We start from the raw sequence: 26,663 nt of genomic DNA, 5'->3' as shown, positions 1-26,663 counted from the left end.
CTTGCCCCCCCCCTTTCGACCTGCCAAAAATCGCTTGACCCCCCTTTCGACCTGCCAAAAATGCTCCCCCTTTTGGCCTGCCAAAAAATCTTGCCCCCCTCCTATAATTCACCAGACCGGGGGTAGGCCTACGCATAATTGCACCACCCCTTAGTAATTTTTTGCCGCTCTTTCATCTTCCGCCGCCCCTTATTTTTTTGCCGCCCCTGTTTTTAACAAGCGGCTACGGGACGACAGGTAACCTTCCGGTCAGCTATTGTTGTCACCCAGTAGTCGTTGACCGCTATCATCAGGATCAATCTAATTGATCGATTGATCCAATATTAATATCCGCTAAATAATAACCATTAATAATAAAAAATATTCTGATTGTGGATTGCGGGGTGGATTGTTCTTTCTTTATTTTATTTCTCATCATTTATTGCTTTTCTTTTTCTTCTTTCTCTCTTTCATTTTCTTTATTCTTCTCATCACAAGAATATTTTTTCCCTTTTCTTCAAAATATGTAGTTCTTGTCGTTCTTAGGCCTAATATTTGATTTTTCATGATTTGATTCGTCTTATTTTCTTCTCTTTAATTTTGCTTTTATCTTTTTTTTCTTTATTCATTTCTTTGTACGCATTTCCCTTATTTGTTTACTCAAATAGTAGATATTTCAATGGTTTACTTTAATATTAAATGTTTTTTCTTCCTCTTTCATTTGCCATTCCACTAGTAATTCTTCATATAGGCCTATTATCTTAATTTATTTTAATTTCGATTTTCTATTTCTGTTCTCGTCGTGTTTCTGTCTATTTCTTCAAAAATATATATTTCTTTTCTCCTTATGATTTTTCTTTCTTTCTTGATTTCATAGTATTCCTTTCCTCCTGGTCCTTTCCTTATTTTAATACAGCTTTTCTTCATATTTCTTTATTTAATTCAAGTCATTCGAAATATTTACTTTCTTTCTCAATTTGTTCCTTTATTTCCTTTTTCATGTATTTTACTTTGTCTATATACTTTATAATACACAATTCATTTCATTTATATAGACCTATATTAAAAAATATTTTACTTTTTTAACCTATTAATAGGCCTAGGCCTCCGGGCTACCGATATGATCATGATGATGTATCTCAGTGAAGTTTTTTTCTGTTTTCCGATCGATGTAATTGAGTGGATAACGGTCACAGGCACGGAGAGAGAACAATAGCTTGAGTGTTTGATTGACAAGGTTACCTGTCGTCCCGTAGCCGCTTGTCTGTTTTTACCCCGGGGGCTCGCATGGTCAATCCTGTAGCGCTCCACGACGCGACGTATCTGGGCGTGGGGAAGTATTCTACAAATCAAGTCATGCCACATATGCCCTTTTGTAAGTAGTTCTTGTCGATGAACTTTTCGATCAGCCATGGTAAAATTAATTGTCACATTTGTGACATTTACTTAACAAATTAATATTACTGAATAATCAATCATTATTTTGGTAATAAAACTTGTATATAAATTTAGCTGTATCACAGTTAAAAGTATTATATTTGAATTATTATAGTATACTTTTGACAAAATTATTGAACGAGGTAACACTTCCTCATACAACAGCGCCCTCATGTGTCAGGTGACGTACAGAAATCTCCTCCCACTGTCAGCTAGCTGCAGACAGAATTACCAACCAAATTTTCCTCATTTTACACTTTTTCCGGAAGGGTACTGCTGATGAAAAACATTTAATACATTCCTATCAGATTTATTTATCTTCACTGGTAAGTATTCGTTATTTTATTGTGTAGAAAGGGTGATCTAAGATGAGTATGTTAGGTCTAATTTATATTTTCAGTAAGCTTAAAAATTACATTGAATTATACGGTGAAGATGGACGAAGTGACAGTTAGACTGTTAATTTTCGTTTTACAGAAATCAGAACAATTAATTGCCGTGTTACTATCCTGTTCAATTGATAATCGTTGAATGCTGACAGTGTCAAGTGTTTTATTTTCGTGGGAAAATCATTTAAAAAAATAAAGTATTGTTTTCTGAAGCTGCCTGACTTTCTTGATTGTGTGTTGACATTGAATCTGATGATGTCATCACACTTGTAAACAATTGTTTTGTATGAGTCATGTCATATGACTATGAGGCAGGCTTCCCGTTAGTGTGCGTCATTGCGTCCAGACGCGTAGTTTACAAATTTGGACGCAAGTTCACATGGCTAATCAAGTATTTTGCGTCCATGTCACATGCATGTGGATGCAGACAAAACTTCGAAATTTTATCATTAATTGATGATAAAAATAAGAAATTTTATTCTTTTATATTTTAAGATAATAAAAGCCCCAAAATTTTGACCCACCTGCTGAGAATTGAAGTAAATTCTGCAATATTTGTAAATGCAACTTCAGGAAATCGTGCACTTTTTGCATGCTTTCCGAACGATCGCTGGAGTGTATGATGGCCTGGGGAAGTCCCGATTGATTTGTTTACAAGCAAGCACCACGTGCCGCTAACGTCATGGTTAATGTTTATTTAATTACTTATCACAACCTGACAATATTCAATTTTTAATATTTTAAGTTTATTTTCTCATAAATAATTTTCCGTTATTAGTAATTATTGTTACGATGAATAAAAGCAATTTTAAAGACAAAATCCAAATGATAACCCTTTTTCGTATTATTTGTGGCAGTGCGTGTTTTAGTTTTTGTAGCATCAACAACATGTTAATTTAAAAAAAGAAATGCGGAAGTGAAAGTACGAACGAAAATTGCTCAAGATTGACGGACTTTGCTCATGTTTTGGCACCTGTTTTTGACCACGTTTCAGACCAAAACTGACACAGAAATGAGAAAAATTATCATAGCGAATGGAGATGGAATATCCCGGCGAAAATGCTCTTTTTTTTTTTTTTTTTAACAATCAACATTTGATGAGGTGTACTGTAGACCCGGGGTACGTGTGTATCGCCATAATCATGAATTTCAGATGGACGCACAAAAATCTGTCTGGACGCAAGTTTTTGCAACCTCGTCTGCAAACTTGCGTCATTACGGACGCACATTTTAAAACCTTAACGGGAACCCTGCTATGAGGATGGTATTACATAAGTTTCTATTTTGTTAAAATAATATGTGTGTGTAAATCACCATTGACCTTGTGGAATGTTACTTTCCAAATTGATTGCAATTTTCATGATTTTGTTGTAATTTTCATCTTAATTTAAGATACCGTAACATGGGGTGGCTTTGGACAATTTTGATGTACATGTATTGTCGTAAATATTTTTATAATGATCAGTAGAATTCTGAGTTTCATGTTGGGTTTAGCAAGTACCAATAGAGGACAGTTCATGCCCATAAGGTCAACTCGAGTTTATTTTATTTTACGATAATTTTGGGGGCAAAGTTTGTCCAAAGTCACCCTTGGGTTTGGGGTGACTTTAGACACCATGTAATCAAGTGCATGTCCAAAGTCACCCCGACCTGAAGAGTAGAGCAATGGAGAGGGTGGAAGTAGTTGTGAGGTGGGTAGGAGCACAGAGAACACTGTTGTGGTAGGGCATGGTCACTGTGGTGTATTTGTAACAAAGTGTCAAATTTTTTTGTATTCATTTGTTATGTCCAAAGTCACCCCGGAAAGGAAGCCAAACCCTGGGGTGACATTGGACACAGCCTGCTTTTAAATTCTTAAGAGTGGCTAGATATCATGACTATCCAGGTAGGTTCTTGATTCATCTGTGTTTACTATCCAACCAACAGGCTTGAGTTTCCACTCTTATGTTCCGGTGGAGTACCGAAAGTTTGACCACCACAAAAATCCTGTATTTTATGGACCCTGCTAAAAAGTTCTGAAAAACATATAAGATAAAACATTATACTGGAAAACTTTAGTCATTTGTAATGTCCATACATTACCACATAAGAAGATACAAAAATATTCTTAGAAATATTAAAAGGTAAAACAGCCTACATGAAATAATAGTTTTTCCTGTGTGTGTCCAAAGTCACCCCAGTGTCCAAAGTCACCCCATTTTACGGTACAATAATACATGTATGTTGCCGTTGGTATTCTCGCTAAGTTATAGTGCCAATTTTCTGATTATTGTTTTTTTTAATACAACTTTTAGTGCAAATGAAAATTGATTGCGAGTTCTCCATCTCCTCCGCGTATCACCTTTTATGCTGTGTCAGAAAGTTGATGTTGTGCAGACCTTCATAAATTTCTATAAAATCTTGGAGCTCTATCAATGGCTCTCCTGGTTTCAACAAGGAGCTCAAATTGAGCTCCTCCGATCGCTCTCAAAGTTTTTTTTCAGCCTTTTTTAATGAAGTATAGATTGAGTACAAACAAAACTGCTCCATTGACACTACTGAATTTCAATCGGCAGTCTAGACATGCGCACAAGCAAATTTGCATAGCTAATGAGCTTCGCCCATATGCAGAATGTTTTACCATTGAACCATTGAGCGCAGGCGCGATCGCACTCCTTAGAAACGAAGGTCTGGTTGTTCAAATATAATTAATTATTTTGCCATTTTATTGCCAATATTCAGTCTTTTTTCTCATATTAGAAAGTCGCATATGTGTTTACTATCAGTGTCCGAAATAAGGAAAATATGGAGGTTGTACCGAGGACAACTAAAGCATAAATTCTGCTTGTCCTCAAAACATTTTGGTTGTCCCCAAAATGTGTCATATTTTGGAGGTAAAATATAGTGGTTGTCCAGGGGATAAGTACATGGTTGCATGTAAAGTTGGGTACAATTTCCATTACATGGTCAAAAATGACAAAAAATGTATTTTTTGATATGTTGTACATATTGAAAACCTCTAATAATTAACACAATTTTTAATCTTATCACATGCTTAATTTTTGAGATAATGCTTAATTACTAATTAATTAATACACAGGCGTCTATGTAAATCTCAATTTTCAAATGCGTTTTTCTCAAATCGGACCTCAATTACAAAAATGACTGTAAAATTTTTATTTTATGCAAGAATGTCATCAGATTTGGAGGATATGGTCTCAATACATTAATGCTTCAAATGAACTATTTAAAATAATTCTACGTATGTAAATTACATTGTGAAGGTCAATGACCTTTTTACGAGTAATTAGCGAGACGGTTATTCTATTATTGAGGAAATGAATATCAAGAAGAGACATTAGCATGTTGCTAAAAATACTGAAATTCAACTAGGATTTCATTAAAAATGAAAAAAAAAATGGAACATAACCATGTAAGGTGGTACTACACCCCTTGATAAATTTGTGACTATTTTTGCATTTTTTTCAAAAATAATAACACATTGGTAACAAAAGTTATGTAAATTATAGGGGTATTAGGAATCAAGTTACTACACTGGAATTTCAGTGACTCAAGACAAGCGGTACTTTATTTATGATAAGAAAAGAGGTACATTGTACCGCTAGAATGTACCTCATTTCTTAACATATGAACCCCTTGTCTTAAATCACTGAAATTTTGGTGAAGTATATTGGATTCCTTGCCCCAATAATATACATAACTTTTGTTACCAGTGTGTATACAAACTATAGTAATTTTGTAGTTACTTTTTGAACAAAATGCAAAATTAGTCACACAATTTATCAGGGGGTGTAGTACCACCTTAAGTAGTCAGTAATTGTTTTAGTTGTACAAATTCAACATTCAAAGCTGTCAATACATTATACCCTAACTAGATTTGAAAAAAGTAACCAGTAGTTTTGACATGCTGACATGTGAATTTTCACATCTGCCCTATTGCATTCTCCCGCATACGTCTGCTCCACATCCGCCTGCTCCTCCACCCCTGGCATTTTTCATTTCAACTGATGTGAATTTTTTACTGAACAATGTATAATTATATGCTTCTGCTTCAGTAGATTGAACGAGTATAAAATTAGGCTTAAAATGAGGTATGAACCACTGCTGTAGGATATGGGGTTACGGAAAACCAATCAAATTTGTATCACAATTTTCAGAAAAGAGTAATCCCTCCACCCTTTTTGCATACCCAACTTATGACATGCGACCACATATCTCAATTTGGTTGTCCCCAGTGATGTTTGGACAAGAGGATAAGTGCTTATTTCGAACACTGTTTACTATGTACATCTAAAGCTAATTATTTATATATTCACTTGTCATTTTCTTGTGTTTGATGTTTTGTTTGGTATCATTATTAGTAAATGCACAGATATTGGAATTATACAATAATGAACAATAAAAGAGTCGCCTCATCTTTCGGCAAAGAATATGTAACAGGAAGCTCAACATCAATTTTCATTAGCCTAAGACTTTTTTTTTTTTTACAAAAATTGTTGTCAGACATTTAAAAAAAATTCAAATAGGGAAAGTCATAAAATCTAATTTACGAATAGGCCCATGTAGGTAATTATGATTTGATAAACTGAGCTAGATAATCACGAAAATAGAATTTTACCAATAGATTAAATGAATCCAAATTTAAATCTGATTTAAATTTATCATTTATCTGTAGTATTTATTTACTTTTATTAAATCAGTCTTTTATTATTTCATTATTTTGCAGATAAAATGGCAGATTAATTCAGATCCAGCATACAATACATGAATAGTTTTCAGTGTATATCCAGACCAGCATTTCATGACGTAATTCTTTGCAGACATCAGTGTTTAACTATCAGTTTGCAGTCAGCACAAAAGCACCAAGCCAGCTAGACAGCAAGTTTATAAAATCAGAAGAGGCAAAAAGCTAGTAGCCAACAAGAACCATGTCTTATGGTAGGGGAGATTTTGGAGGGCCAGGGTTTAATGAAGGAGCTACATACAATTCTCCGGGCTCTGTCAGTGGTATGCCTAATGGTTTGTTAAATTTCTTTGTGATTTTAGTCACCCTGTCACTCATCATGAGCTTTTAAGCTGAATTTATACTCCATCGCGGAGGGACGAGCGATTGGATATTTACCATTGAGATTGCGCGCTTTTCCCTACGCAACAAAAGCGCTGCTGCCTCGTTGGTAAAAAACCAATAGCTCAGCGATGGAGTATAAATTCAGCTTAAATCACGCAAAGCACATCTACTGCTATCATGTTTACTATCATCTAGAATCATCACCAATTTTTCAGTTTGGACAAAGCGTTTCCACTGGAACTACAAAATAAATATGTTGTGTGCATTCAATAAGGTCGTAAGACGTAAGTGCGTAGTAGAAACAAATTATCACTTACAACCGTATTGCATGCACACAAAGGTAGGCCTACAGTCTGTCCACTCTGAAGTACAAAGTGACAACTAGTAAACAGTGCGCCCGCAGTGCTGCGTCTCTGCTGCAGGTATGCGTGCCTTCAAAGTCGGCACAATATGTGCGTCCGCGTTGGTACTTTGTACTTCAGAGTAGATTGACTGTAAGTGTTTATGTTCCAATTTGATTTGAACAGCAGTCAATTTGATAAATATTCTTTTATCAATCTGAGTTAAGTCCAGGAAATACTGATTTTCCTCTACATGTATATAATTGTTTAGCTCAGACTTTGAGACAGAGCCTGTTTTGAACTGTAAAGCTTCTTTCATCATATGATGCACATGACTTTACTGGGCATAACTTTGCAGTGTGACACTGTACTTCTGGAGTGAGCATGAACCTTTATGGCTTTATGGTAACAAAAAAAAATATACCATTTGAATCCTGGCTGTCCTTTGTTTAATTACAACACCCAATGCTTTTTATTGTAATTTGGATGGCATTTGTAAATGCTGTTCAAATGAGAAAGTTCTTCACCATTCATGAGGCAAAAATCTGTTTACCATGAGTCAAAATTGATGTTCACAACATTGTACACATTTTCTTGATTGGGTCACAAATTTGCTAAAAACTAACACTTCTCATGTTCAGTATTCAACCATTAAATCTAGCAAAAATCACCACTAACTTGTAACATATTTAATCAAATGTCAACATTTCATCATAAGTATAATACTTAATTTTTCAAGCAATTGTTTGACTTACATTTTGAGGACTCGGGGCAACACTTCATCATCTCCATTTTGGGGTGAAATTGGATTTTCAGAAAATAATGAGTTTTCCATCCAGTGCCAACGAACACTTACCAAAATTTCCAACCCAGTTAAAGTCACACACCAATTAACATCGCCTTAGGGGCTGTGCAATAGTTATGAGCCCTGGTATGAGCCCAGTGTTCGAAATATGCCTCAAAAAGTTACCGGCCAGCCGGGCTTGACCTTAAAAAGTTACAGGCCAGCCGGGTCGGCAACTAGATGCCAGTCAGAAAAGTTACCGGCCAGGCCAAAAAGTTACAGGCCAATGGCCGGCTGACCGGCCCTATTTCGAACGCTGTATGAGCCCCTGAGGAGTTTACAAATGGGATGCCAAAATTTGGTTACCCCTCCCCCAACCTGCCTAAAGTTGCCTGCTCCTCTCTTGGTCTGACAACAAATCCCCCCAAACAATTTTTGGGTTCCCAAAAGGTACCCCGTAAATGTTTATCAAAAATCGCTTGCCCCCTTTCGATTCACCAAAAATTTTACCCCTCACCCAGCTCATAATTATTGCATCTAGCCCCTTATATTGAAAGACTTATAAGGGCAGAATTCTTTAAAAACAAACTCTTCAAAATGGAGATAACTTAGATGAGGCAGCGTTGCACTACTGAGCCCTCAATTTGTATCAGATGTGTGTTGATTGTCATGATACCCAATTAAAGATGTTTGGCTCGATTGACAACCTCATTTATTCCCCACTCATCTCTATCAAAATGCTGATTTTAGTATCAGGTGGAAGCTGAATAATTTTCTCATAACCCCAGTGACATTTTAGGCCTGATATAGGTTTTGCATAAGAAGGCATGAATAAAAACACATTACTACACCTGTCAATTACTGAACATTCCATTGGCCACTGTAGAGTATACACATTTTGAATTACTGTAGAACTTAAAAAGTGGTTATTTTCATGTGGAGTTAAATTTGTGTTTTGCTAATTTTGAGCACTTTCATGTGTGTTTATGTTTCACAATTTTGAGCTTTCTTTCATAGACCTACACACTACACACTAAATAAACCTATTTGTGTGTTGTTCATGGCTAGATGTCAATTCACAAAAAACACAAAAATAACCATGTTTAGTGTTTACAGTATAAGATCCAGTTCACTGTAGCAATTTTACGCAAAACTTGGAATAAGATTTTTTTTTGGTTGATGGGCCTCAATGTGAGGTAGAAATCACTGTGTTACACCCTAGGACCATCCACCTTAAGTCAAGATTTGTTGCATATATGTGTCACATTTGTGTTTATGTCCATATTATTTTGTGTGTTATTACAATGTATTTGAATATTTCGTGCATCAGCTGATGTTGGCCTTACATACATGCATGCTTACATATTCCTGCTGCTATATAATACCTATGACAAACTTAATATTAATTGAGATTGTTCTGTCTGTTTTCCTCCCACTTGTGTGATTACAGCAAGAAATACATCAGATTTCAACAGACTATCTTCAAGTGTTGGTAGTAATGTCCAGAAAATATCACAAAATGGTAAGTTGCATTATTCTATTGAATCATTTTTTGCAGTACATGCTGTATGGGGAGTTGGCCTTTTATTAGGGTGGTCACATGACAATTTCAAACCCACCCCTGGAATTACTTTTTCTGTCAGGATTGTTCCTGCTGCAAAATGATTTAAAAAACCTCTTGAATCAACTCAATCGGACAATCCGTTGCGAAGATACAGCCTTTTAAAGATTCACAAAATTGGCCATTTTACCCCATTTTAGGAAAATCCTGATTTTGTCATCAATTTGCATATTCACGGAGCGATAATTGTGGGAATAAAGCCAAAGAAGGCACGAGATGTATTGTTTTTGTTTATTTAATGTTCATTTATGCAAATATTAAAAATCCAGGGTCATAATTGCTATATTTGCTTCTTTACAACATTTTTAAAATGGCTGAAATCACAAAAATAACTCTTTTGCCAGGACTTTTAAGGTAAATGTATGTGATTTTCACCGTTGAGGACGCTATTATGTGCCAATTATGACCTTCAAAGGTCTGTATTTCTTAAACTACACAACCAAATTGTCTGATTTTTGCACAGGATTTTGCTCTGAGGGTCTAGATTGTAAAACTGAATATAGCATAATTGTACATCTTTGGGAAAATAGTTTTATTTGATGACAACAAATTATTTTGTGCGTATTTTTTTATGCGTGACCGTACAAAAATGCTATATTCACCTTCATTTGCATTACGAGCAGAATATTTTCTATCTAATTAGGTAGTCGGATTTGCACAGAAGTTACTAGGAGACAAATTATATGGAATTCAAAATGCCCAAAAGTTTTCCAACTGCTGCAGAATCTGTTACATTTTCACCATACATTTGTGTATGTAGGCAGGGGTACACGCAATAGCTAGCATTGTGGCCACCCTACTTTTATCCTGCCTTTAATTCTGAAGAGTAATTTTTTTGTTCATAAAATATGAATGTTGAGTATTTAATTTTAAATGAAACACAATTTATTTTCTGTTGTGTACAGAAAAATTACAGTGAGGTGGAAGAAAGGTATTTTCCCCTAGGAATTTACCCCCCCCCCCAAAAAAAAAAACCCCAACCGTTGGGTTTCAGGTTTTTCAACATCAGTCATATTTGAGTGGGCATGACTTTAGAATAACTGCCACCACACCAAGAGATTAGGGTAAGGTTTATAGGTTTAGGATTAAGAGATTGTGATACTGAGATTAGCATTAGGGTTAGGAGGATAGTTGGGATGGTATTCACTTTTCTGAAGTTGCTCCATTATCTTTGCACGGTATCATATCTAGCATGTTGGTGAATAGAATGTTAGAACTAAAACTAGACATACAATCATGTAGCTTACTTTTACACACCTGTTCTTCTATTTCAGTGCGGGAAATTGAGAAGTTGGTCACTAGGTTGGAAACACAAGAAGATACCAGAGTGCTCAGAGGGAAGCTGTAAGTAAGGTTCACCTTATGATTATGCAATGATTTTTATTGTCTTAAATGAGAGTTTTCAAGTGAATAGAGAAATTCTTTGCCAAGCTTAAACATACCTGTTGCATCCATGTAACACACTGAGCACACAGATGCAGTATAAGGTGTGTGCATGCGATATTCTGGACTGTGTTGTATGCGTGTGTGTTTATCGTGGAGCTACAAGTTTGCAGAGTATTCCTTCTTGGCGTAGATTTGCCAAGTATACGGTACCTATAACTGACTTGATTCTAGGAAAACATGGGTTGTTTCAAATGTAAAGTCAATGGAAGGGTTTGAACACTTCAAAAATGAGCTTTGTGCTATGCTTTTATATTTTGTTCAGCTTGTAATGGGTGAAACTCATTACAATGTAGATTGACATAGAATGGTGTACAGTTGGACGCAGCTCCTACCTCCACAAAGTGCGCTTTGTATTTTGTGTAACTGACTCAACTTTTTGTGAATAAACAAAAGCGTTAGTTGGGCCTTTACATGTACATAGCAATAAAATCAAATGTTTGCCTATTAGGAGTTGAACAAACATAGTATGTTCATCTTTGTCCAACTGGGGCACTGTAACATAGTTTCATTCAAATATCAAGGGTTGAGAACCAGAGTTAAAGCTTTCTGGTTCTCAACCCTCGATATCTAAAAATGATATAATTGTTTTGAAATTATGAACAATTAAAGTTGAAGCATATTTCTTTCATCTTTTTGTGTTTGTTTGTTTTCCATTGTTGCAGGGATGAAGTACAACACTATACAAATCAATTAGCTAAAGATACCAACAGAATGTTGAAAGAACTTAATTCCATTCCACTTCCCAGCTCACAGTCAGATCAGGTAGGTACAGATTGTAAAATTAAATCATAAATACATACATGTATGGGAAGCAGGCACCTACCCCCCCCCCCATGCCAAAGGCCCAAAAAGTCCCATTTGCGATCGTGGCGAAGCGATTTTTTTGGTTTTTATGCTTTTTGGTCCAAAATGTCCAAATCCGCCCCAGTCCAAAAAGGTCCACATTTTGAAAAAAAAAGGTCCACTTTTTCAAAATCAGCACCCCCAAAATAAATCCTGACTACAGGCCTGGATTCCTGTCATGAAAGCTCTACTTACTTGAATTTGTAAAGACATAAGCTGATTGTGCTTACAGAAAGGCTCCCAACACATTGGGCTATTCCATTTAAAATCCACACTACCCCTGTGGAAGAATTTTGGAAAGATCTTCCACAGTGGGAGTATGTTTTTCAAATGTAATTGGTCAGAGTCAATCATTTTGAAACCCATACTCCCTCTGTATTATGGCTTTTCCTATATCTTCCAATTCAAATTGAAGTTATACCCAATTGTCTATATTCTATTCAAAATTCATACTCCCTCTGTTGAAGACTGTAGCCAAATCTTCCACAGGGGTAGTGTGTATTTTAAATGGAAGAGCCCATTGGTCCAAGAGACACCTTATAAACCATTTAGCATCATTCAGATAGAGATGCAGGTGAATTATAGAGATACATTACCCTAATCAGCCTACATCTATTCTACCATCACAGCCAGAATTAGCTACCCAGTTTTGTATGTAAACTGGGACTATTAGAAGTAAATTCTTTGTACAAGTGAATTTTCATCAAAACAGAATAATGACATTGCAGGGGCTGAAACCCTAAACATGTGTATGCATCAGACAGAGTTTAGTTTGTAATACTACATTAGCAGGTATGGGAAGGGTTTGTGGATCAGCTGTTTTCTGACTTTTGGAGATCATAACATGACCCCTTTGAGATGGGCGTGGATTTAGTTTAAAATTAGAGAGGTAGAGGTTGACCTAGGGTTTACAGACCTGCCAACTGTCCCTCATTTTGAGGGACTGTCCCTCATTTGGGGTTTACCAAAATGAAAATGAGGGACAGTCCTGTTTTCTGAAAATTTCAGTGATGGCAAATTTAAATGTAAGAACAGCAGAAAATGATGAAAATGTCTCTTTAAAATTTGCTATAGCATTCTCTTTAGTCTATTGTGATAAATTCAGACCTGCAATACCTTCTCTGAAGCCTGAAAGTATTGCACACCTTAAGTCTTTGAATTTGTCGGTACCTGGTTTGTGTACATGTACAAGGTTTTGGTCTCAATGTCCCTCATTCTGACTTCGGTAGGTTGGCAGGTCTGGGTTTAAAAAGATCATGTGACAAGTTGAAATCGCTTGGAAGACATGCGTTTTCCTTTCTATCATTTTGTACAAAAAGAAAAATAGTTTTTAAAAATCTAAATGAAAACTAATGGAAGTTCCAACATTCTTATTGAGCTGTAATGTAAACGTTGGGACTTGTAAGTTGTAACAACACATGTTCCGTTGATTTTTTGTCTTTAGAAATCCATTCTGTGTAGATTTATTCTGTATTCAACAGCAAAATAATAATAGCTGTAGACAAAACTTAAAATTTTGATTCTTGTTGTAGCTTCTTTATACAACTTGCGGCTCTTTAAAAGTTGTATTCCATATCGTTATCAATAATCAATTCCAATGTCACTTAATTTCAGAGGCAACAACGGATGCAAAAGGAGCGATTGACCAACGATTTCACTACTGCATTGAACCAGTTCCAAAGGGTACAACGAGAAGCGGTGACAAAGGAACGGGAGTCTGTCCAGAGAGTACGCACCCATTCAGGAATGAGCGGTGGTGGAGTAATGGTAAGGTCAGAAATGAGCTGATATGTGTAACCTGTGGGATATCTGGCAAAATTTCCAAGGGATGGGGCAAGTCCCTTCTCTCCACATCAGAATGACACTTAATAATTGAATAAGAATATATTAAGAATTGAACAAGAATATATTAAGAAATCCTGAAATTTCTAGTAGTCTAGGGGTTGTCGTAGTTCAGTCTCTCCAAATTGTGTGTGTGAGTTGTGTCCTTGGAATCAAATCAGTGGTGAAATTTATTGTCTTCCAGACATAAACAGTTATTGCAGTTTTCCCATACTGAAGTAAAGCGTAGCGAAGTGATTTACATTGTTTTGTACTGTGTTCATCTGTGGGTCTCTTTCTCTCCCTCTTTCTCCCCCTCTTCCTCCTTTTTCCCTCTTTCTCTAGGTCTCTCTCTCTCTCACTCTGACAAACTCTTCTTTCATACCCATAACCCATACCTTCTCCACACACACACACACCCACAGAGAAAGAAAATGTTTTGGTGTATTCAGTAAAGCTGGTATTGTAATGAAACATTGATTCTCTTGTAGGCACATATTTCATTTTCATTAAGCAACAATTGAATGAATTTTAGTTCCCACACTGGTTTAGTAAACATAAACAGTGTTCTTTTTTTCTGATCCAGTAATTGCACTTACATGTGTACGTTTCAGTAACAGCTATTGCCTTTATCAACACTTGGTGAGAAGTGACTGTGTTAATAAAGGCAACAGTGGTTGCTGAAACATATACATGTAAGTTCAATTAATAGATCAGAAACAAAGAACCTTGCATTTTTACCAAGTTTACTCACCGACGCTGTTGAATCTTTTCAACCAATTCCCACACTTAAAAAAAGGATTTCTGCTAACCTCATTTTACTGGTATATATTTTTTCTTTCAGAATCCATTTGATAATACTGGTGAAGCATTAATAAATATTGAAGGGTAAGTTATTTCAACCCAAAATACTATCATGCCCAAACTACCCATACCTAATTACATACAAAGGGCATCACACAGGCGCGTAGTAAGGTGACAAAAAATGGGGTGTCCAAAGTTACAATCCTGGAAAGCGGAGAGAGCGTCTCATGCCGTGGGATCGAGATGCCCGCTTAAGGGTTCCTTGAATGCTTGACCATCATCTGCAATAAGTTTGACTGTGACAAACTGGAGTCGTTCAAAACTGGACTTGAAACCTTATTGAATTGGAATTGCAAGTAAGTAACTTGTATTGGAAAGTTTATTATTTTGTTCTCATTTTGATCCATGCCTGAAGGCGACATCAGTATTGTATTCACAGCCAGATATTGCCTTTTGGCAACTTTATTGTGATGTACAATTTAATATGGTGGATTTACCATACAATTATATGTTATATTTTAATTATGTTGTGAGTTAGCTAGAGTAATTACCTATACTGTGTTCGCCTCAAGTTTGGTATTGATGTCAGTGCTTTTTCACCGTTGAGCCGCAAACGTACCAACAAACCAACCTTATCATGCTTATGATCTCACACCACCAAATCAGAGTCCCATAGAGATATGTGCTAAATTTGCCTTAAGAAAACATCATTTTTTCTTCACAGGAGCAACTCAGTTTTAAGCGACAGCTATGATGGTTGAAATCAGCCCTTGCCTGATCCCTGTGGCTGGGAAAAAAATAGGTTGACCGTCATTATTTTTTACGACTGGCCCTCGAAGTCTACGATGTCTGGGAATTGCCTATGTTACAGGCAAAACCATGCCAGTGTTTCTGTAAAGAAAAGGCTGCTTAAAATCATTAAAAGTTATTTGATCTACCCCATCTGTGGTACACTTGCAGGAAATAATATTACTAATCATGACCAATCCAAATTTGGCTAAAATTATGCAAATTTCTGCTCATTTTAATGCTTAAATTGAGTGAAATTAAGGGCGCACAACGATATAATTCTATTTGGTGGTGTGAAATCTGAAGCCCGGCGCTATTTACTTTACGTTCAGTTCAATACTGCATACTGCAAAATATGCTACCAACCTTGAGGTGAAAAACAGTATAGTGCAAAATGTCCATAAGGTAAATAAACGACACATTTTAATTGATTTTGTATGTTAATGTATGTTTTTTTTTCTCTCTCCTTTATTTTTTGTTAGCCAAAATCAGTCAGTAGACACAGCACAAGTACAGATGCAGGAGGATGACCTACAAGGATTAAAAGAGAGAGAATCACAACTCAAGAAATTAGAGGTTAGTAACAAATCTATAAGAAAACAGTGCAGGGTAGTCAAGTTAGCTCAATCGGTAATGCATTAAACTCTAAGGACATTTTTCAAAAATTGTACAGTAGATAATTTGAAGAAATCAAAAGATCTTTTGTAAGAATGCAGATTAATTATCATTGATGTACACAGCACAATGTCAATAGTCAGCAGGAAAAATCCAGGAAAATGTTTGAAGGAAAAAAGTGAGGATTGAAGGATAGCCTTGATACCTTCTGCTTTTTCCTTGAATTTCATTGGTTCTGGCCTGTCTGTGTTATATGAAGCAATAGGGCAGAGCTCGGTGTGTATTAAACTGTGGTTTCGTGTATCGTTTGGGTTGTGAATAACATAGTATGTGCATAATCTATTGCATCGTCGTGTTGCAATATTTCGCATACACATGTAAAGGACTCAAAAAAGGATTCGCCAATTTCATTTTACCAGGAGTGACTGGTTAAATGTAATAAAATAACCATAAAGAGTGGGCGTAAATTACATGATATTATGGCTGATTTGTTTAAGAATGAGAATAAAAGTAAGTTTTTGAGGCCCTGCTGTGTTTCATTTTTCCTGATATAACGCTGGCACAACTTGGCATGCTGTCTTGATGTTGCACTTAATATAATGCTATCTTCTGTGTTATATCAGATGATAGAGAGCGTGACTGGGTCCCAAAACAGTACTTTTATTCTATACATACATACATCCATACATACATACATGAGAGCTTTTGTTACACGCCATTTCAAAAGATCACAGCGTGAAAAACATATGCAAAATATATACAAGAAACAATTTTAAAAACAAAAGAAAAATGAAGCAAGCAAAATTATGTTTGCGGAAACAGGTGGGTTTTAAGGCCTTTTTTTAAAGGCAGAGACTGTTTAAGCACTTCGCACAGAGGACGGTAAATTGTTCCAGATCAAAGGTGCATTGTAGGTAAATGCCTTGTCTGCATTGCATAAAAAGTCAACTTGAAACTAGCATGTGATCAGTGGGTGCCTATAGCTACCTCGCGACAGTAGCATCTGCCTATGATACATACGAAATCAAATGTGGTATATCAGCAAGGTGTAGTTACTTCCCGCTGCTTTGCAGATGCACCACCTTTGATCATGTATGTATCACACACAAACAATATTGTCTGAAGGTGGTACATGTACTAGAACCCTTGATAAATTTATGACTATTTTTGCATTTTTCTCAAAAACTAATAAAACACTGGTAACAAAAGTTATACATATTATAGGGGCAAGGAATCCAGTTACTACACTTGAATTTCAGTGACACAAGTAGTTATTGATTTATTGATCAAATATTGGTTTTCCCTCATTTTTGACTGTAATTCCACAACTGTTGTCTGTGCTGAAATAAAATTTTCAGTGCAGTAGTTGTAGTCCTTGCCCCTATAATATACATATCTAACTTGTCACCAATGCGCTATAATTTTTGAGAAAAATGCAAAAATAGGCACAAAATTGGCCTTAAGAAAGCCAAATGTCATCCATGCATGTTTCATACATCATTTCTAATTTGTATTGTGTTATCGTATCTCAATTTGTGCAGAGTGACATTCTTGATGTCAATGTAATCTTCAAAGATCTGGCCACAATGGTCCACGAGCAGGGGGATATGATAGGTAAGTCAAAAAGCCTGTCGATGTTGATTTTTTTGAGATTATTTTGAGAAGCACAATTTCAGTGCCTATTAATTAATTAATTGGTCTACTGATCTACTGGAAGCATCTTCATGCAGACTGATTCTCCTGACTCACAAAAAGGTTGAATTATCATATGTCAAAGTGTGATTTGCAAATTTTGCAAAGTGCAGTTTATAATATTTTACTTGTTTAGCATAAAACACATCTTAAACTTGCTTACATGCAGAGGACTTGTTTACCTTTTAGTGCGTACACAGTGTAAAAACGGAAGCGGATTAGTGACTGGATAATTCAATTATCCCACAATCATAACAACATACTGGTACGCTGACTGGCCGAATTCCTCGTCAAAGCTTCATTCTGCGCTTATGAAGGATCACAAAGAGAATACAAAGCCCTGCCCAAGTTTCTTATTAACAGGGCTTACACATTGATCATAGCAAGAGAAGGCTATTCTTTCCTGGAAGCTAGTGATTTGGGATGCAATAGACCTTTTCGCTAATTCCCAAAATACTTTGCACATTTAACCGAGAATATTTCATTGATGATGCGCCTATTGTTACTGCAGCATGAGCAATGAAAATGTGCACAGGATTCTGGGAAATACAGAACAGGTGAATACATTAATTTTTTTCTGCACATATTGATTGTGTCATCTTTGTATGTTTCACCCAACAGATAGCATAGAAGCCAATGTGGATTCAGCGGAGGTACATGTTACTGAGGCCAACTCACAACTTGTCAAGGCTAGAGATTATCAGGTAATACTAATAATATTTGTGTTATGAATTTAATGAAATAAGATTCCCACTACAGTTTGTCCACTCTGAAGTACAAAGTGACAATGCGCTCGTATACAGCGCGTAAACAGTTCGTAGTGCTGCGTCTCTGCTGCAGGTATGCGTGCCTTCAAAGTCGGCACAATGTGTGCGTCCGCGTCGGTACTTTGTACTTCAGAGTAGACTGACTGTATTTAGCTGTTTTGGTTAATTATCATTGTTAACTGTTGATAAGTGTGATTGTTGAAATCTATAATCACAAGGTGAACGATGGATCATTCCATTCTCAACACAATACCAAGTTGGCAACGTTGACGTTAATCATCATATATCTTACCTGAATCAGTAAGAGGTAACACACTCACAAGTCACACAAACAATCAGTGTCTACTTCCATACATGTACAATTCCTGTGTACAGACATTTAGTATCATTCTCATAATGAATTCTTCAAAAATTTATCTTGATGCAGAGATGCCACTTTTCTGTTTTTTTAATATATTTTTTTTCTAATAACTGGTATTCATTTGATTCACACCTCATAAGGCACCTATGCGATTTGTAGCACACCTGGAAATTTCAGAAGACAAAGCCTGATTATGTTAACTGTAACAAGATTTTCGAACATAGTATAAAAGATCCCAGAAAAGCTAAAATCCAAAAGGGTTCTGCCTCCATGGACCCGAGGGTCCTTGCCCCTGGACCCCACCATAAGAGTCATAAGATAGCCACTGGGCCCTGGCTGTGGTACTGCTCTCTACTTATAGGTTAATAAATGTGTATCACTTGTTAGGAGTGAAATTTTATAAAATAATGCACACATACTGAAATGTTGATGCGTCTAATGTACGCATCCAAAAACAATACGCGGAGAGCGCACCTGTGCATTAAACACAATTGATGCATGGTTTGCATTTTTCTAATGTTTGCTCTGATCGGTTTTCTCTATCTAAAAGTGCATTGGTCACAGTATTTAGAAAGGTTTTTTAAAAGCAAACATTTGGCATCTCTGTTGATGGCATTCCTTGTGTAGTGTACATTACCTAACAGCTCTAACATAATTTATTTTCTGGTTTCTTTCAGAAAAAATCCCGTAAGAAGTGTATGATCCTGATCATCTGTGTAATTGTCTTAATCGGAGTGCTTGCACTAATCCTGTATTTAACGCTCAGGTGAACTATCGTCACTCGATGAATAGAATCATATGTCAGGGCTGGAAATAAGATAACACAATTTAACACTCACCCCAAGAGTCACATGGACTGACCTTCTCTGTGTCATTGTTTGATGAGAGTTTGTGACCAAATTGAAACCTAAAATTTATGTACCATGGAAGTTTTGAATGTTACATTTAGGTATGAAAAGTCTGCTATAATGGAAATAATATCAGACTGTTGTACATACATAAACCAGTGTTTTCCAAATTGAGTTGCAGACTCTTTGTAAATCATGAGCTTATCTTATATATCGTCGCTAGGCAGGAAAACCCTCCTATGTGCTTTTGCCCCCTGAACATGTTTAAAGCAAATCCTCCTATGTAACCTGTTGGCAGGTTTGTTTTAAACATGTTCAGGGGCCACCAGCACATAGGAGGTTTTTCCTGCCCAACGATGATATTTCAATTAAGCACCAGATACTTACTTTAAAAAGCCGATCAGACAGGCTGGAAGTGTTTTTCTCTGGGGTGAAGCATTTTTCTTATATCCAGCCCTGAATCTTCAGCCACATTGTCATTGTATAAAAGAAATGTCATAAATATGTTTCATGAAATGTCATATTGTATTAAAGAAGGGTGATAACTGAAATATATATCAAGTGATATAACCAGGGAAATGTTCTCGCTGGGGAATCTCTCAAGAATGTAGTAGTAGATAAAGGATACCAAAGAAAGTGAAATCTTATAGTGGGAATTTCAATTGAATGAATGCAGCTTTCAATAGCGTGACGAATTTTTGCGTACACTGCGCGATGTACGCCAGCGTGTGCGACTGTGCGTGAAATGCAGAAGTGAATCAACCATGCCAACGCACTTCGTGATTGGATAGCATTGTATCCAAGGTCGTGCGTTAAGCGTTATGGTTTGAAATCATGCAATATACAATCGCGGTTGGATCGAGTGCAGCTGTTAAAAGCTGCGTTCATTCAATTGGAATTCTTACTATAGTCTGTCATGAAATATTGTTTAAAACAATCCTACTTTTACACAAGTGTCCCAACTACTTTTGACCGGGATTGTAGTTAACCTTATTTCATATTTGGCATGGTGAACCTTAGTTCATATTTGACATAACTTATTTTCGACATAGCAAACCTTTGATATAGCGAGCGAAAGCCATTTATACACCATCTGTAACCCAGTCATTTATCACTGCATTCATCATATTCATCACAGAAATTAATGAGCCATGTTGTGGAATGAATTGCCAACACCATTTGCTAGTACAGCACTAGCCGGTCAGTATGCTTCAATAGAATAAACGTCTCAATACTATGAGGTTTGGTAAAGGGTGCTTGGGTATTGAACATGGTTGCAAGCTAGTTATTTTTATAGTCATGATAGACTAGGGTGCTAGCCTGTATATTCAACACAGAGTGCTATTCTTAGCTCGCAATTTAAAGAATATAATGAGCTATTCCAGTTAAAATCCACACACCTCTTATGGAAGACGGTACCTTAATCTTCTACATAGGAGTGTGAATTTTGAAGAAGAAAAAAACCCTGTCTGAGAAATTAAGGTCATGTCTTCCATAGGGGCTTTATGGATTTCAACTGAAATAGTACAATGCACATTGTCTCTGCATGATAGATATGGGTGCCTGGGTATATTTGTTCTTGACACTGGGTGGTTGGGTACTTAAAAGAAGCTTGTGAATATTCTCAGTCATCCAGGTAGATAAACATAATAAAATGAATATTGAATCTGTTCATCTGGACTTTATACTTTTTATGGATAGCGACAGTATCGCATCTCATCCAAGACGCATCATCAGGCTGACTCATCAGATGATGAACTATTGACCTGTGACACACTTGATGGAGGGACCTTCGCTCAACAGAGGAGGGGGACTACGCCACAGCCTTTCAAGGACCTACGACACAGCAATTAGAAAGCTACCCCGGCGACTCTCCTGTGACGTCATACCATCAAGTGTGTCACAGGTCAATAGTTCATCATCTGATCAGTCAGCCTGATGATACGTCTTGGATGAGACGCGATACTGTCGCTATCAAAAATAGTAAGTCTAGATAAACAAATTCAATATTCATTTTATAATACTTAAAAGAAACTCAATTTACAAGTTATGGTAAGTATGTGTTGTCATTAACAATCAAGGCTTGAGTTTGGCATTTGCCCATTAGAGCATTGTCACCCATCATATTCACTGCCTCGCACAGGTGAAAAATAGTATAAGCAAAAATCAGACAGAGACTAATAAATAAGCAGGTGTACCAACTAGCAAAGTTCCTGTGCTCTGTATTGGATGAAGATTCATACATATTCATGAGGACTGATTGTTCTATCGCCTGTGTCACACAACTTATACATGGTGTTGCGTGCCTTTGCGTTTACTCCAACGATATCCAAGACTGCACTTTAGAATATATGCAGAAGAGTGGGCATAGTATTTTTGTTTCTCACTTCATGGACCGATCGGCCCTCATTATCAGATGATGCTGGATTTTGCATGTTGGGGCATTCTCTGTATATATGTTATTAATCTATGGCAAAAATATTTAGAAAATGACAAACAAGTTGAAATCTTATTCATGTAATTTTGGAGCAGGGGTGAATTTGGAGAAAAGCTATTACTCTGTAACTGTGTTCTCTTTGGCGATACACAAATATCTGATACAACAGAACCAGATTTTCCAATTTTGCCTGAAATTTTTCACAACTTTGGTACCGTAAAGTGGGGTGACTTTGGACAGTGGAGTGACTTTGGACACGCATATAGGACAGGGTTGCTTGATATAAATCACAATTTTTTTTCCAAAAAATCATTTATTTAAATTTAAATCAATGATTTTTTAGAAAAAAATTATTGATTTAAATTGAGCAACCCTGTCCAATATGCATGTCCAAAGTCACCCCACTGTCCAAAGTCACCCCACTTTACGGTACTGCATAAACTTCTTGACATTATTATAGACTTATAATCTATGCTGGTTATATTACTATCCAAACTTTAAGCCTATATTGTTTTATTGAATACGTAATTTTGACGTAAAGAATTTCATAGTTCATGTTGCATCAATTATGAGGCTGTACAAAAGAAATACATGTGATGCATGTAATATTGGTATGATGAGATTCTATATGGAGGAACTGGGAAGTATGCCTATGTAGGTGTGTGGATCATAATTTCAGTGTGTGACATGTAGAGCATTGCAAGCCAATTTTGTTGTTTGAAACTAAGAAAAAATGGTTAGCTGAATGGGGTGAATTGCCTGTCCATTTGATTGCAGACAAGATAGCTCAATCTAAACTCTTGTCCATGAGGGTATGAATTTTGACCCCCGGCAGTGTTGTTTGCTCGGATGAAAAATTGTGTTAACTAGAAATTGTCCTGAATAATGTACTTACTGCTAATTGTCCCATTATAACTCATACAAATCTTGGGGAGCCGGTCCTGGCTGTGAAGCTTTATTGTGTTATGGATAGGGTGTGCATTTCTAAGATAGCTGCAGCTAGTCCCTGAGTTACTAAGATGAGATGGCGTGTGCAATTAATGTGAAGTTACAAATTAATTTGATATCCTAAAGGAAACACTGGCTCATATTTGGAAGATAATTGTTTTATTTGAACATACTTTAAACATCTTATATAAATGGCCTTTTGGTATAGTTTTATAGGGGGATATCTATCAGCACCCACTGGCTATTGTGGAATGTCTAGGGTGTGCGGAAAAGAAGAAATAGTATTATACTTATAGCAACTAAATGTCACACATTGGAAGAATTGTTGCAAGGAAAATCTAGTTGACAAAGTTTTTGTTATTTTGTATTTGTGCAACAAAATGCTTCTTATTTTTCAATAGAGTAAAACTTGTAAACCAAGTATTAATTATTTGCTACAGAATCTCATTTATCAATACCAGAAAATATTGAAGAAAATGATTTATATACCCTCCGAATGCATACCTGAGTATAACTGTTTCTTATCAATTGCAATTTTATTATTTTTAGATGTACTACTTTATGTTATGCAATTTACTTTGTAACGTGTGTACAAATTTATAACATAATACTCCAATATAAAGAGTTAAGACACACTTGGTATGCAACAAAATAAATGGTATAGGAAAGCATCCACTTCAGTAAAAAAAGAGAGCAAGTTTTCAAATTAAAGACTTCTTTTTATTTCACTGTTCATCGGCTCCCGTAAGTAAACTGTCATTTCATTATCATTTAATTTGTACATCTACAAACCTAAAAACACATGTTCATTTTAATTATTCATTGTAAACCATTATCAATTTATAATTTCTTTTAAGTGTATATTTTGCCAACTATCATATGCCACATACAAAGCATGATAGCATTTATTCATTCACAAGTTTCAAAATGGCAATGATGATACTAATTAACATGTTTGAATTGTTTCTTCTCATTACAGTTAAGAGAGAACACTACACACAACTTCTTTGTATATTCCAATGTTAGTTATGGAGAACAGGAACTTAGTGGGTTCCAGGAGGTACTACCTAGGTGCCTACCTAAGTACCCTAGGTTCTGAGGCAATGGAAAACCAAAACAATATTTTTTGTCAGAGATGTAACTTATGAATTAATAAGATTATGTAGGAATGTTTAGATGTGACAAATGCTTGAAACCCAGAGTGCAGGTCACATCGCATATTTAAAAAAATAGAAACATGTTGTGCATCATGCTGGTCAGCACCCATGCTTATAGTTATTTGACATATTCATGATGATTGATGAGCCTCAAAAAGCAGAATGTTAATTGCAATGCTTAAGGTGGTACTACACCCCTTGATAAATTTGGGACTATTTTTGCATTTTTCAAAAAGTAATAACACACTGGTAACAAAAGTTATGTATATTATAAGGGCAAGGAATCCAGTTACTACACTGGAATTTCAGTGACTCAAGACAAGCGGTGCATTATTTATGATAAGTAAAATGTACCTCATTTCTTAACATATATAATGAACCATGTGTCTTGAATCACTGAAATTTCAGTGAAGTAATTGGATTCATTGCCCCTATTATATACATAACTTTTGTTACTAGTGTGTAGTTATTTTTTGAGAAAAATGCAAAATTAGTCACAAAATTTATCAGGGGGTGTAGTACCACCTTAAACTGTCACAAGTTGCACCCACAAAGGATTATAAACACATGTGGCCAGTAAAAATTAATCAAAATGTTGATTGTCAAGAAAAATGATGTCATTCTACAAAGATTTTGAAAACAACTTCTGATCGGAGTTGATGCCCAGAATCATATTTAATTTAGGTTTGGTCGGTAAATTTGCTGAGTAATTGAAGTTACTTCTGTTGTACCAAGTTAGATACATATAGCATATATATGACACGATCAAGGGAAATGAGCAGTGGCGTAACTAGACATTTTCATTTGGGGGGGCAAGCGGGGGCAAACATAATAAATGAGGGGGCAGGAATCCAGCACCTTTTGGCGACAAAAAGAAGTGTATGGTACAAATGCTTGCCAAGCCTTGAAAATTGTTAGCATATTGAAGCTAAACTGGTGACATATGGTTAAAAGTGGAATAAATGCGCGAAAAAAAAAAAAAAATTTGTGTTTTTTAAGGTTAAAATGACCAGATATGAGGTTAATTAATAACTCTCAGAAGTAGGCCTACTTTAACTTTTTCATTTGGGAGGCAAACAGGGGCAAGGGTTCAAAATGAGGGGGGCTCCAGCCCCCCTGCCCCCCGCTGGTTACGCCACTGGAAATGAGTCGGATGTCGCTAATATTGATTTTGAGATATTGGCAAATAAAGTGTTAAAATTCTTTTGTTTTATATTGTTTTCAGCGATTGATAAATTGACGTAACTTCACAAAGAAAAGTCATATCAACATGGGGTTTTCAGTTTCTGAAAGCTCTAAATGTCCTCTTTAGAAACATATGTAGAACACATTTTCGACCAGGGTCAACATGCGACTCATCCCCCTTGATCATGTCACATAATTATTTAGATGCATATATTTTGTATACGTATTAATTTATCAAAAATATGCCATACATGTTTGAACTTGATCAATTTGTTTTCTTTATTTGCTAAATACAATATCTTTGTCTAATTTTCTATTTATGGTTTAGATTTAGATGAATTTTAATGCTTCTTAGTGCAATTCTGTATAAATTCTTTTGGATAATATGAAGCAGACTGTCTGGTAGTGATAAGATTATTGCCATTTCCTCTACCATACCCACCATGGATATGAAAATGGTACAGATATCCAGTCGTCAAGTTACTTTATGTAGGGATGTGCCTCAGAATCTGAAAGTGGACCTTTAATACCAAATTTTCCGAAAATGTAACCCATTTTTTATACACGAAGCCCAGATTTGTGGCTAGAAGTTTTGGCTTGCCTATAATGATTTTGTAGTCCATCTTTCAATTCCTGAAGTAAAGAATTTGAATCTATTAAAAATTGGCCAAGTTGTAGGACACAGCCCAACCAGAGTCAATATAGTTGATATAGTCTCATCTTGTCTCAAATTGAGAATGCCATCAGTGCGTTTCCACAGTTACATTGATATGTTAAACGCAATGTGATTCAAAACCACTAAGTGACTGCAAGTGATCCAAAATCCAACATGGCGTTACTTGAGTCAAATTTAGGTGATTTTCACATGTTTAGAATAAACATACATGACAATAATTATTATTCATTCAAGTGTTTTGATTTTTTAAATACATGATGTATATGATGTAAAGGGTCACATTTTTATACTTTGGAAAAGTAGTATTTTTGTGCAAAATTTCGAATGTTTGTTTGTACAAAATGATGATGTTGTACAAAAGCCAGTGTTAACGCTCTGTGAGAATATTCAAGTGCAACTTACTATGACATGAAAATACATAAGTAGATCCGTTTTGTAGGCATAGAGAGGGGGCAAACAGCTTATTATAAGGGGCACTTGCTATTTTTCAGCAATTTGTCTCTAGTTATTTTTCATATTGTTCCATGCTCCAATGCTAATGTTGTAGATATACCATATGATGTAAACCCATATAAAGCTTGTTTATTGTACAGTGATTGTAACATTGATCTAAATTGGATGAAATAATCAATTAATAATCATAGTACCCTGCATA

At 35.9% G+C, this 26,663-nt stretch overlaps 1 protein-coding gene across 4 annotated transcripts; it reads left to right on the top strand.

The window, feature by feature from the left end:
• Window positions 1-1,578: 1,578 nt before the first annotated feature.
• LOC140137568 (syntaxin-12-like) lies at window positions 1,579-24,945 on the top strand. 4 transcript variants are annotated; one of them, XR_011856866.1, is made up of 13 exons: window positions 1,579-1,742; window positions 6,532-6,824; window positions 9,449-9,520; window positions 10,894-10,963; window positions 11,728-11,827; window positions 13,523-13,675; window positions 14,574-14,617; window positions 15,805-15,898; window positions 17,479-17,551; window positions 18,251-18,333; window positions 19,435-19,523; window positions 20,744-20,805; window positions 23,970-24,945. XR_011856866.1 is itself a non-coding variant. In XM_072159287.1 (12 exons), exons 2-12 carry the CDS (start codon window positions 6,734-6,736, stop codon window positions 23,971-23,973), a joined length of 873 nt encoding a protein of 290 aa, XP_072015388.1. In that variant the 5' UTR covers window positions 1,579-1,742; window positions 6,532-6,733; the 3' UTR covers window positions 23,974-24,945. The 4 variants fall into 4 exon arrangements, 3 of the variants coding, with proteins under 3 accessions (XP_072015388.1, XP_072015389.1, XP_072015387.1); XM_072159287.1 differs by lacking the exon at window positions 20,744-20,805; XM_072159288.1 differs by lacking the exon at window positions 23,970-24,945 and having other exon boundaries at window positions 6,532-6,812; window positions 20,744-21,008.
• The last annotated feature ends 1,718 nt before the right edge of the window (window positions 24,946-26,663 follow it).

This window comes from Amphiura filiformis, chromosome 17, assembly GCF_039555335.1.
Source record: "Amphiura filiformis chromosome 17, Afil_fr2py, whole genome shotgun sequence".
In the NCBI taxonomy this organism is placed as follows: domain Eukaryota; kingdom Metazoa; phylum Echinodermata; class Ophiuroidea; order Amphilepidida; family Amphiuridae; genus Amphiura; species Amphiura filiformis.
The sequence above is the reverse complement of the archived record's forward strand: the minus strand, read 5'-3'. Positions and strand labels throughout refer to the sequence as shown.

Excerpts from the sequence above, each read along its gene's own strand:
- LOC140137568 (XM_072159286.1), top strand. The coding sequence starts at position 6,734 with ATGTCTTATGGTAGGGGAGATTTTGGAGGGCCAGGGTTTAATGAAGGA. Across the intron at positions 6,825-9,448 it reads TGTCAGTGGTATGCCTAATG|CAAGAAATACATCAGATTTC; the intron begins GTTTGTTAAATT and ends GTGTGATTACAG. Across the intron at positions 18,334-19,434 it reads TCAAGGCTAGAGATTATCAG|AAAAAATCCCGTAAGAAGTG; the intron begins GTAATACTAATA and ends GGTTTCTTTCAG.